The sequence below is a fragment of the Coloeus monedula genome (genome assembly GCF_965178545.1).
Source record: "Coloeus monedula genome assembly, chromosome: 3".
Lineage (NCBI taxonomy): Eukaryota > Metazoa > Chordata > Aves > Passeriformes > Corvidae > Coloeus > Coloeus monedula.
Genome location: NC_138783.1, coordinates 13,663,451 through 13,676,774, shown reverse-complemented (window position 1 = coordinate 13,676,774; position 13,324 = coordinate 13,663,451). Strand labels below are relative to the sequence as shown.

General features: G+C 34.0%; 1 protein-coding gene across 3 annotated transcripts in view; it reads right to left on the bottom strand.

Annotated features, from left to right (window-relative positions):
• The window catches only part of NCAM2 (neural cell adhesion molecule 2), a gene marked incomplete at both ends in the record, with an annotated part of 277,979 nt that overhangs the window by 78,403 nt on the left and 186,252 nt on the right, over window positions 1-13,324 (bottom strand). For all 3 annotated transcript variants that reach the window (XM_082278750.1, XM_082278751.1, XM_082278752.1), the window contains one exon: window positions 11,396-11,546. In XM_082278750.1, the coding sequence (XP_082134876.1) occupies window positions 11,396-11,546 (151 nt within the window). The remainder of the gene's footprint in view (window positions 1-11,395; window positions 11,547-13,324) is intronic.

Sequence of the window (13,324 nt, the reverse complement as noted above, 5' to 3'; positions counted from 1 at the left end):
ATGCAAAGAACAGACTATCAAAGAGTCTTCAGAGTGTGACATCTCACACTAGTGGAGAATATGAAGAAAAAAGCAAACTGCATAAGTGTGTTTCATGGTTTTCTGTGGTCAAGAATCTCAGAACGCCAAGGGTCAGAACCTTGACTTTTCCTCTAGAAATGAAGTTCATGGTGGAAATCACTTGTAGGAAAACTGTACGAACTTATTTCTGCATGTTCAATAGATGGATCAACAGCATGTTCAACAAACAGATTGGAAATCTCATCACAGTCTTCATGAGGTTCCAAATGTGGTTATTTCACAAATTTTATGTAAGCACTGTCTCCCAGTGTGCAATTTCCCACAGTAAGTTCACTCTATTTATGAACACTGGCATGAATGTTGAAGATTGAAAGATACTCTGAATCTGAGTAACCTTCCTTCCTGGATAACATTATGTGGTTTGATGCTCTCTGTTGATTTCAATACACATATGGCAAACTCATATCCTATTTTAACACTTACAAATGAAAAAGTAGTGTAAACTCTTACACTGCAGATAAAAGCATTTAAGAGAATAGGGACTTCCCATTCAGACTTCTCTCTCTTCTAAAGGTAGATTTTGGATGCCCATAGTATCTATTTGTTTATGTTTTAAAAGGATAGGTGAGTTATGGACTGCCATCTGTACAAAACTACAGGTATTAACAGTCATAAATACAATACAACACAAATAGGACTAAAAGTCTGTCAAATAAAGATATATCCCCAAATAAACAACTCACAATTGTAAAGTATTCACCTCAAAAAAGGGGAAATGGCTTTGCAGCCATTTCCCTAGCAGTCAAGTGCTCCAATATACGAAAAAAAAGAGGACTGTGCTAATGACTTGATTAACTGAAATTCACTGAATTTATCAGATGATTTTTGATTTCCTAGTTAGAAGCAGATTAAAATGCCTGTATTGATGTTTTACAAAAAGAATATAATTCTGAAATATTTTCCTTTTTACAGTACAAATAAAAGATAGTTTACATTTCTTATAAAACTAAAAAATTGAGTTGAAAGGGGAAAATTTGTTTATAAAGAGAACTTGTTTTTTCTTGTATGCGCTTCATGACTAACTGCAGTTTAGTATGCTTAAATGGTTACAGAATTAGTCTTTATCAAACATAAACACACATTATGTTTAATTTCAAACAAAGCATGAAAAATAACAAACCTTAAAGCCAAGGCTTTGAAAACATATGGCTGACTATTTTATATGTCTACAAAACCTGGTTCCATCAGTTTTATAAAATAACTGACAAACAAATTACATTAAAAACCAGAGTATTTATCAAACAGTTCTATAAATTGAAAATAAATGGAGACCAAGTAGAAATGAGAAGGTGGTCCTTCTCATAGGTTTACATATGTTAAGGATCTTTAACTGCAATATATGTACTGTTTAAAAAAATAAAAGATTCAGTAGAAATCAGTTAGAGAATTAGAACCATTAAAAATTAATAATGTGCTCTGCTTAGCTTCTATGTAATTGAGAATTAATTTACACCTGACAAAATTCAATGCAGGGTACAAATGAACTGTTCCTTTTAAGCATTTTTACATAAAGTACTACCAGTTAAGATGACATATTAGAGTTCTAAACAGATAAGTAGAAGTAGGAGCTTGAATACACTCCATTGGAAAAAAAAAAAATCAACCCTCAGGGTATTTCTTAAATCTGAACTTTTAGCACTTTACTGAAAACAAAACAAATAAAACCCCCCAAAACTGAAAAAAGATATAAAAGTTACCACTGATATTATTTTATTTATTTATTTTATTATTTAATAAATGCACACAATATCATAGAATAGCTCAGGTTGCAAAGGACCTTAAAGATCCCCCAGTTCCAATCCCCTGCCATGGGCAAGGACACCTCCCACTAGACCAGGCTGCTCAAAGCCCCATGCAACCTGGCCTTGAACACTTCCAGGGATGGGATATCCACAGCTTCTCTGGGAAACCTGTTCTAGTGCCTCACCACCCTCACACTAAAAAAAATTTCTTCCTAAAATCGAATTTCTAATAACTCTTTGTTTAAAACCACTGTCCTTGTGCTATCACTAAGGCTAAAAGTCTCTCTTTCTTATAAGCCCCCTTTGCACACTGAAAGGCTGCACTTCTCTTCGGAGCCTTCTCTTCTCCAGGCTTATCAACTTCAACTCTCTCAGGCTGTCTCCATAGCTGAGCTGCTCAGGACCTCTGATCACCTTTGTGGCCCTCACCTGAACCTGCTCCAGCAGGTCCATGTGTTTCTTGTATTTGGTGTCTCAGAGCTGGATGCAGCACTGCAGGTGGGGGTCTCACAAAAGGTGAGTAGAGGGGTAGAATCACTTCTCTCGACCTGCTGGCCACGGGGCTTTGGATGCAGCCCAGCATGTGATAAAGTTCATAAGGTTTTATGGTTTGGCTATGAAAGATTGAGTATTATTTTGGAGAGATGAGGCAATCCAAATGAAAAAGATGCCTTGAAGGAACAAAGACTTTATCACAAAGATACAAAACTAAACAAAACTATTCTATGAGTGTATGATTCTATAAGAAATTTTAAATTTAGAATGACGCTATGGCACCAGCATCAGCTAAACTCAAGCTGTTCATTTTCCCAAACAAGAAAGAAATTGACAGGTCAGCACTCCAATTAGAATGAGTTTTGGATAACCTGTGTAAGAAAATTATTGAAGAGAAGCAAATTCTGACCTGAAAGCTTTCTCTAGCATTTAGATATCCTTGTTAGTTATAATGTCCAGGAATAGTGATTCAAGAACAGACTAATACATCACCTGCCTTGTCCAGAAGGTAATTAAATTACTGACGACAAAGATCCAGCTCTGGTGTATGTTTGGTGCCCTACACAAAATTAGATATAGCAAATTACCTGATTCAGTACATGTGTCCAGACAACTATAATGGAAAACTGGTGTGCGGAATCAGATTTGCACTACATAATTTAAGAACATAGGTTTTAAAACTTTTGGCTATTTGTTCCCTGGGAACATATAATAAAAATATGTGACAGATTGTCAGGTCTAAGACACTGGGACATTTCCTGCCGTACATTATTGGAAGTCTCTCTCTAAGATGATTAATACTGGCATAAGTTTCCCATCATCAAGGACTTTAATAAACCGCATCCTCTGGCAAATCTAGTACTGTCCTTGCCATCGATCCTGTAAAAGTGCCTCAATTTTTTGTAACTCTGCCACAATTTAGTTAACAGCCATCTATCTTTCTCTTGTATTTTCTCCCTCATACCTTTTTCAATAGTTAATATTTTAAAATGAATAGCTCTTCCTTGGATATGAAGTAGAAGAACCTCCATAGACAAGTACAGTAACTGTGATATATTCATTTGGAAGAAGAAATAATATTAGAAAGACTTCAAAAATGTGGTTAGGTGACTATATTTTAATCTATAATCATCCTTAAAAGGAAAATAGGAATTGGATAACTTCAGGATTACTAACTTTCACTTTACTGCTACTATCGCAATCATGCAGCTTTAAGAAAAAATATCCAAGACCTGCATAGGAAGTTTCTACATAGAAAAGCAAATTAAATTCATCATATATTGGTTTTAAATTGCCATGATTATTAGCTAAAACCAGAGGGGTCCTTTTGTCTGGAATCCACCCCATGATTTCAAAAGTTTTGAGAGGTACATGTTTCTTTCACAGCAAGTGCAGAAAACACCACACTTCCTGTAAGATTTCCTTTCCCCTGCCCCATTCTCTTGCTTCCTCTCAAAATTCATTAGAATATGACTTTGATATTCAATAGTATGATGCACTATCAACTGATTCTACATTTTATGAAGAGTAAGAGCCCCCTCCTACTGGCAAGCAGTACTAGTTCCTGGAAACCTTGACTAGGATATTATTTTTAATATTGAAACAACATACCAATTGCTCCATTTCCCTAAGATACATTTTGCTAGATGCAAAGCATGTTGATAATTGCACATTGAATAATGGTGGGCAATGAATGCATGTATGGCTCAGGTGCTTGGTGCTGCCAGAGTTGCAGAAATTCAATGTACATATTTTTCTTTGAATTTCACTTGACATTAAGGAATTGTATTTAACTTTAAAAGCAAACACAAAAGCCAAACTAAAGCCCCAAGAAATTTTAATTTCATAGAAATGTCTGCTTTGAATTGATGTATCTCTCTAAAATTACCTAAACTAGTTTAAATTAGGAGAAGAAATTATAAAGAAAACATAGCTAAGTAAAATAAGCTAAGTCTGCCACTAGTGATGTATAAAGTAAACTGTTTGCAGATGTCTATCAATCATTTTGTATGCCTGTAAATCACCAGCACAGGAAGACTCCCCCTACAGATCTATCTCACTAGCAGCAATTTTCATTTTAGTAATAAAATCATCAAGTGCTGCCAAGTGTTAACACATTATTCTTAAATGGTACCAATTTGTACCAAATTTTCAACTGTTACATGTATTGCAAGACAGAATTACTGGAATAATTTGGTATGGCCTGACTTCTCCATCAAATATAAGATGACGTAATTCTCTTATAAGCAGAAGTGAAAAACTGCAGTGCTTTTGTCAAACCAAGATCCTAATCCCATCTTTCTTCTTGTCCTACATGTCACATTTTCAGAACAAAATCCAGTCTTTACCTTCCACATGTTACTACCTGTCACCCTTACCTCCACAACCTGCCTCCTTATTGATACCATCCCTCCATTCTCTAATGTCTCTGTCTCTCTCTCATACATTCGTAAATCCTAATAGCTGCTGTATGGAGCAAGAACTCTTAGCCTTTTCATCTCTTTACTTAATTTTTACATGCAGCGATATCCAGAAAGCAACAAATAAAATCTCTAGAAACTTGTTTTGTTCAAGTTTCAAATTTTCAGCATGACACTTATCATATCACCTGATTATTTTCTTCATTATACTCAGATGCCTTGATTCTGCTTTGATGGATCTATCTTGGAGGTACAGAAAGGGAAAAGGCCACTATGCCTTTTTTCATTCACAGGTCATCACTGTGTAATATAAACTACATTTTGTGTAGTATGTAAATACTTGTGAAACCATTTAAAGTTTATCACATTAATTATCAATGTAAATATTTAACATTATTAGCCTGTAAGACCAACTCACAAAGTAGAACCATCCTCAAGGAAGCATCAGAAAATTCTTCCTTGTTTTTTCCTTTTTTTTCTACCTTTACTTTTCACAATTGCATATGTGAAAATTTATGTCAGTAAGAAAAGATGTTGAGGCATATATACCTATTAATGACTGAATTATTAGAAGTGAAACAAAAAAAAAGGCAGATTATTTTATTTATTAAAAATTGTGTTCTTCTATTAAGAGAAAAGTAGCTAACATGTTATTAAAAATCTACTTTAAATTATATCAAGTTAATTGCAAGGTTAACCAGATCATGTAGTAGAGAGCTCTCTTCGGTAAAAATTTATGAGAAATTTCTAATATGAATATCATGTGTAACAAGTCATTAACATATATTTAAGTAAAATATTTTTAGGATGGAATTTTTGTTTCAAAGTATTTTTACAGGCTTTTGGGCTAAATAATAGGTAGATTTATTATATAGATGAATAATTTCTCCATTTTACCACACTGTTGTAACATCAGAAAAAGACAATGGATGCATTAATCTCTGCTTCACTATGGGAAATTTGGTGAGATGGTTTCGGAAAGTGACTTTATGTAATAAACCTCATCTTTTGCACAGAATTCAACTTTCTTATCCCCTTGAAGTCACTGCAATGACATATTAAACTTCCTTCTGTGCAAGTGCACAAGGTAGTCAAAGAAGGAAAATGGTAAATCTTACAACTGACATTCATAATGTGTCAAAATTACCACACTTATTTAGTGATGTTAAAGATTGACCTTTTCCATCTTTGCTTTCTCGTTTTAACCTATAAATTTGACAGGAAGAAATGTAACTAAAGCAAATAGTATTTTATTGGAAAAAATGGAATTTTTCTACAGTATTTCAATATTTTACTTCACTTGATTATTTTTCCTGTAATTTTTTTCTGTCCTAGGCCATATGTGTATTTATTAGTTTTGTGTTTTGGCTGTAATGACAAGATAGAACTGGGTCCTCATGACTAATGGATGAAGGAAAGGTGTAAAGAAGACAAAGCCAGCTTTTTTCAGTGGCGTCCAGTGACAGGAAAGAGGCAATGCCTTCCAGTTTCAACAATTCTGTGACTCTGTGAGTAGTGATGGGATGTTGCTGCACTGGTTTCTGTTAAAAGAAACAGAATCCAAACAAATCCAAAGTATGAACTGCTTGAATTTATTATGATTAATGATAGCAGTAGGCAGCTGAAACTTTTGTGACCTTTATCACAACATCGAGGTTTCCCAGAGAACCTGTGGATGACCCATCCATGGAAGAGTTCAAGGCTAGTTTGGAGGGGCTCTGAGCAACCTGGTCTACTGGAAGTCGTCCCTGCCCATGGCAGGGGATGTTGTAACTGGATGACCTTTAAGATCCCTTCCAAATCAAATCATTCTATGATAACATTTCTGACATCCTGTACACAGTAGTAGCATTTTTACCAATTGAAAACCTTTCTTCCTTGAAGGTAAATATAATTTGTAGCTCAATCTGTTGAACCCACTCTTAAGTAATTTTGTTATATATTTTTTTGCGAAGGTATAAAATTAAATTGCATGAATCGAAAGCATCGCCCTCAACTGCAGTGCAATACAGCTAACACACAACAAAGCAAAAGAATAATCAATTCAGGAAACCAAGTTCAATATGGCAACAGTAATGAGCTTGGTTTCAAATTGTGGCAGGGAATAAAAACAAACACAAAGGAAAAAAAGACTGTTATTGATGAGCAATACAATAGTATAATACTGCACAGTTTTTTTTACAGGTAAAGACATATATTGCACATGCCGCATGATTATTTTTATTTTTACCACTCAAAGTAGGTACTTAACTAGTAAGTAATAAAACTACAAAAAATCATGTTTGGATGAAAAGCAGTATTTAGAAAACTTCGTATTTCTGCAAGACACTATAAATTATTTAAATGCATTTTTTAGAAATTGCTTTCTAAGACATTTTATCAACTACTCACCATGTTATTCAATGCAATATATTTGTCATAGATGATTCTATCTCAAAACACTACTCTTTTGAGTACTGTGAGGAAATAGGCATTTTTGGACCATCCAGCATATCTAATAGCTGCAGTATCAGTATTGAAATTGAGAGTTTTAAGTAAAACAGTGATGTGAAAACTGGTAAATCCAGCTAAAAAGGTCTCTTAGTCAGGATGCTTCCTGGATAGCGTATGGGAAAACAGAGAATTTTCCAAAGGACATAGCTTAATGCCTTTTCTCCAATAAAAGGAGTACTGTCCACAGGAATTTGCACCTGGTGATACAGAGCAGTCAGAAACAGTAGCATCTTACATAACGTGTACACCTGGGAGGACAAAATTAAGTGAGGGCTGTGAAAACTTCCGACTGGTTAATGACAGTTTGAACACAACAAAGGGAAAACTGTAAGGCCACATAGACAGTCTTTCAAGGATCATAAATGTTGCTCATTACTGGCTTGTTTAAAGCTTTTCCAACTTAGTAATGATGTTAGGGCACCCTAACTAAGAATAACAATGTGATGAAAGATGATCCAGCACACTGAACATGTCAAAATTAAGATTTTTCTTTCTCCAGTGCTAATTATGCAATGAAAAATTTGTGAAACCCAAGAACTAATGTGTTCTCTCATCACAATTTTTCTTTTATTCAGGTCTGTGTTATGCTTTTAAAGACAAAAAATTACCATTTAGAAATGTAAACATCTGTATAGGAAAACTAACTTTGAGACACCTGATACTGTATGTAAAATCAAGTTCACTAGGGTTTATACATTTAGCTTCCTCAGGCTCTCTTGAAAATCTCATCTTAGTGTATGGCCTGCTTTATCTTTTTTATGGATTTCTCTAATGTTTTTTATTTAAAAGAATAGTTATTTCTCTGTCTATAATAAATATGTAGATAATAACTATAGGCACATCTTAATGTATTCCACCACAAAGGAACTTTTCAATTGATTACTTATTATTACTATCATCCAATACACACTAGGACTCATATTTAAAACCAAATTTTGCAGTTAATGAAATCCATTAATAAGTAATATTTGAAAATGGTATTTTATATTGATGTAATTTTGATTTATTTTTCATACTTTATATAAGGAAAATTAAACATAACATAACACAAAGATGACTTTGTAGGAAGAAATCCTTAAAAATGCCCCCGGGTTCCCTACAATTCATGTCTGCTCAGCATTTCCTTCAGGTAAAAGTCAAGGTTAACTGTGTCCAGTTCGTATTAAACCTGGTAATCTCTTCCTGTCCTGGAGAACTGCTCTTATCACCAGGAGCAACCCCAACAGAGAACAAGGATAAAGCATGGAAATTCTGTGCAATCCTACTGTCAGTTTAAATCTCTGATAGGGGTCAGTAAGTAAAAAGATGAGACAGGGGCAGAGAGCACTCTGTGCCTTCATTAGGCCTGTTTGACTGAGCTGGCATTTAAGGATGTGATGGAAACAGTTTCCTCTCCTGACTACACAAACTGTCAAATAAATAATAAAATATAAAGAAAAATGCTGTATTTTTGTTACTAGCTCACAGAAGGGCATAGCTGCATTGTTTATTTTCATCTAGAAACTGGAGAACAATATCAAGAATTAAGTCCTGCTTATTTATTAGTATTTTAATTTTGAAATAGTTATTAAAGGTTTATATGAGAATATTTTTAAAAATAATAAAAATGTCTGTTAAAATGGCTTAACTACAAAAGTGAGCCATACCTGAATAAATTCTCCTCAAAACTTGTTCGGAAGAGAACAAAACCAAAATAATGGAGGAGAAAAATGTAAAATTTTGAACGGTTTTATGCAATTTTGTAAATGAATATTTGGGAAAAAAAATCTAAAAGCCTTGATAGCAATGTCAGTAGCTGCAATTAATATGCTGAAGAAATGCCTCTTGGAAAATATTAGAAGGAAAATCAAATTTATTCAATACTGACTTAACAGAATCCCCCCATTTTTACTAGTTCACTACAAAAATACAAATTAGTTGTTTAGTTTTTGAACCTGAACCTTTTGCTGAAATTCCCCAGCCTGGAACTTCTGAAGTGCCATAACTGGAATGACAAATAACCATGACACTGCTTCATAAAGGAAGGTATTGGGGAACTGGGGAAAGGACTGTCAGCGCTTCGGACAACCCCATGGAAATGGGGGCAATGAGGTGCTGAAAGATTCTTTGAAGGGGCTGTTCTGTCACAGAAGTTTATGGCAGAGACCAGACTGATGGGAGATGAGGCTGGAAAGAGGCACTTCCTCCTGGGGACATTATTTTAAAGAACAGGAGAATTCTTCACCATTAAACATGTATTTTCTTTCCTGGGCAAGACAAATAAGTTATATTTGAAGCTCATACACCAGTGCAAAGTTATTTGCAAAGGAAAGCAAAAAATTTCTCACTCTCATTAATCAGAATATGAGACAAACCTATATTGTATCACCCCAGAAATACCTGCTTTGCATCATAAAACTAGGTGACTTAAAGGAATTGAGGAAAGTTGTATTTCTGTTATTCAAACAACACGTGTGCTGAAAAATAATTACATTTGGGTTAAACCTCACTATCAGTTAAGTATTTAAAACTTAAAACTCCAATTTTAGTAATATCATAATAAAAATCTTGTGTTATACATTAAAAATAATTGTTACAATGTGTGATTTCTCTGATGATAGAATAACATTTCTGTGTTCCTTATAAACTGTGTTTCCGCAGAGGATTTTAGAACGGTAGAAAATTTTGTGCTGTATCAAAAACTGTGTCTACCAAATCATAAATTCACATTTGATTGTTCCCACAGACATTCAAAATTAATTCTGCCATGCCATAATAATAAGACTATGTTCCTTTTAAATTCTTTTCACCTCTTCTAAAACTTTTACTCTGAAAGGAGTCTTAGGTTAAAATAATGTATTGTGTTTCATAACATGTGGTGCAACATACCTCTCTCTTCTGAATACAAAACATATTAATATTTAATGTTAAAGCATAGCACCAACACAACCATAATCAAACCATGTATTTCATATCATTATGTGTAGAGTCAGCAAGATTTTAAAGAAACTTCACTTAATTTGCATATTTATCTAGTTTTTTTTTCTTTTATATACATACAAAAAATTATCATTGCACTCATTAAAGAAAACAAATATAGCAAATTAAGATTTATTTCTTAGGTCTTCTGGGTTGGCAAATCTCTCCATTCCTAACACCTAAAAATTCTTTTGACCATTCCTCATTTTCCTTTCAGATTTATATTCTATGCCACAATGCATTGCTTCCCTGCCAAAAAAGAACACACAGCTGTATAGTGAAAGCACTTTCAGAACTCCTCAGGAAATCACTCTGTGGTCTGCAATCATTACTTTTATTTCTGTGCCACAGAATCCTATTCCAGCTTTTATCTTCCCACTGGAAAGAATTCTTCTATTCAAAGACTAAGTTCAAAGAGGCTCACACAAACTCTATTGGAGACATAAAAAAATTGTATCAGGAAAATTCCTAGATAAATGGAAAAACAATGAAATAAAAAAGAAGGATGTTTATTTGCTTGTTTTCATTTTTTGAAGACCTTGGCTCATGAATTTGAAGAACAGTTGAAGAAGCAATTACCTGATGAATTTTTTTTATATTTCAGATTTATATCCTCTGAATGGCTTCTCAAGCATCAGACTCTTCTAAGAAAAAATAGTCTCCTTTTCTCCTGGATAAAATGCAAGAGCTTGGAATAAAGACAATCTCTAAAAGAGACTGTTACAAACATGGTAACTCCAGGAGGGGTTATAATAGTTGCTAGAGACCTTTTAGGGATTAGTAAATGAGAGGACTCAGAAACAAAAAACAGTATTTGTTGAATCTTAGAAGGTTAAGCCCAAAGCTTAGCTGCTGCTCAAATCAGCCCTTACTTTATCCCGCTGAATACTTTTCATTCCCAGTGGTTTCAGCTAGCCCAGAGACTTAAAGTTATTAAGCTCAGCCTTAAGTTAATGGATAATACCACTGGAATATGATTTCAGAAGAAATCCTGTCCTACTTAAGTCACCAACACACCAACAAGGCTCTTGTTAATTTCAGAAAAGACAGGATTCTTCCACAGAATAATGAACTACAGGACATGCTTTCTTCATTTATACAAGTTTAATCATGAATTACTGCGAAAAAAACGACCTTCCATTAAGAATGTACTTTTTTTTTCTTTTAAAACAAATTTAAAAGAGAAAACAAAACATTAGAACTTACATTCAATATCAAGGTACATGCTCTTTTGGTGCCCACCAATTCTACTTGCCGCTTCACAGTCATATCTCCCTGAATCTGACAACTTCACATCTTTAATATGCAGTGACGATTTTCCATGCTGCCCTTTGACTTCTATACGGCCATCTGGGCTCTGTTTACATTGATTCAGGAAAAAAGAAGGTTTTATATATTTATATATGTATATCAGTGTAGAATTTATATATTAAACACTATTGATAAGAATGACTGAAAGCATCTCTTCACCTGTGGTGAAGTTATTACTGACAGCTAAGCAACTTCTCAATTTTCCAAATAAATGAAAAAAAAAAATGTAGAAAAACATGTTCTCCTTCTAGGCAGTATAATCAAAGGAGTAAGTACATGCTTAAAGGAACATTGTCAGGGGAAACCACAAAACGTATAAAATTATGACTGCAATAGTGAACTGCATACTCAAAACTTCTTTATGATCTCACTCACTGTGTTATGATGGTGTGGTCAAGAAAAATGCAGAGATACAACATTATATCTTAGATTACATACAGCATTATCTGTGGTCCTCACAACCGCAGCTCTGAAACTGAATGGAAGTAATGCCTCAGACAATGAGCAAATCCCAGAAGCTCACAACTGTTAAAAAAACTTGAACCATAAATGCAACTAGAATTTCTGGATTTCAGTTCCTTTTCATTCCATGGAAAAGGGCAAGGGAGAAAAATGAATGCTACCTTCCAATTTTCTAGAATATAAATTTTATAAAAATCCTTATCCATAATGACTCTCCTTCCCTCTTCACTGTCCCTCCCCACAAAATTATTTGAATTTAAAGGGTATACAAATATTAGGGAAAACTAAATAAAGTAATTTAAAGAAAAAGTCCTCTTTTGATGCTTTAATCTTCATGAAGTATTATGCCTGAGGAAAAATAAGTTATTTTCTTCTGCTCTTTACTTTTAGAATCATACAATACCTTGGGTTGGAAGGGGCCTTAAAGCCCATCTCATTCCAACCCCTCCTGCCTCGGCAGGGATATCTTCCACTAGACCAGGTTGCTCAGAGTCCCATCCAACCTGGCCTTCAACACTTGCAGGGATGGGACAGCCACAACCTCTCTGGGCAACCTTTGGGAAATTTGTTGTACTTTGTTGTCTCACTTTTTTTCTGTTTAAGGGAAAAAACTCCACAAGCGGTTAAAGATACAGATATTAACCTACCTTCATTATAGTAAGGTAGAAAAGGGACGAAAACCCAGTAACTGTATCACTGCATGACATTAGACTTGAAGCAGATTTTTATGTTCAGTCTATAGTACAAACACTCAAGTTTATTGCATTTTACACTAAATACTCACCAAGTGGCAGCTGATGTTTAAGTGGCTGAGCTTTTAGCTCAGTACAATTGTTCCTTAATATAGGAAGTGTGCACACAATTTAGATCTTAAAAATATTTGATGTAAAGCAGTCAAATGAAGCATGCTGTTTATCATGATTTCTACAGAAAGAAAAGTGCTCTGATCCTTTGTCAGAATCCAAATAGACTGAATTTTGTTTCCTGTGAAAATGACTCAGCACAGGTACATAAATGAAAGTTCTTGAATACTAACCAGGAGCCAACATATACCTCTTTGGACTAGTAAAAATCAGCAAATAAGTTATCATCTTTAATACTGAAAATTTTATTTCCAAATTATGCTTAAAAAAGGAAAATAAAAGTTATGATGTTTCTAGTAAATGTGTTACAGTAGTCAATGTCATGGCTTTTGGAAGGAATTCTTGGGATAATTAAAATGCAATTTCTTTAAAATAAAACAATAAGTTGTTTTCTAATGTCTGATATACAAAGAACTTGTTTACATATAAGTAAAACAAGTACTTTCTATGACATAGTTAATAACAGTTATAAGCATTTTCTTCCTTTTTTTTAAATATT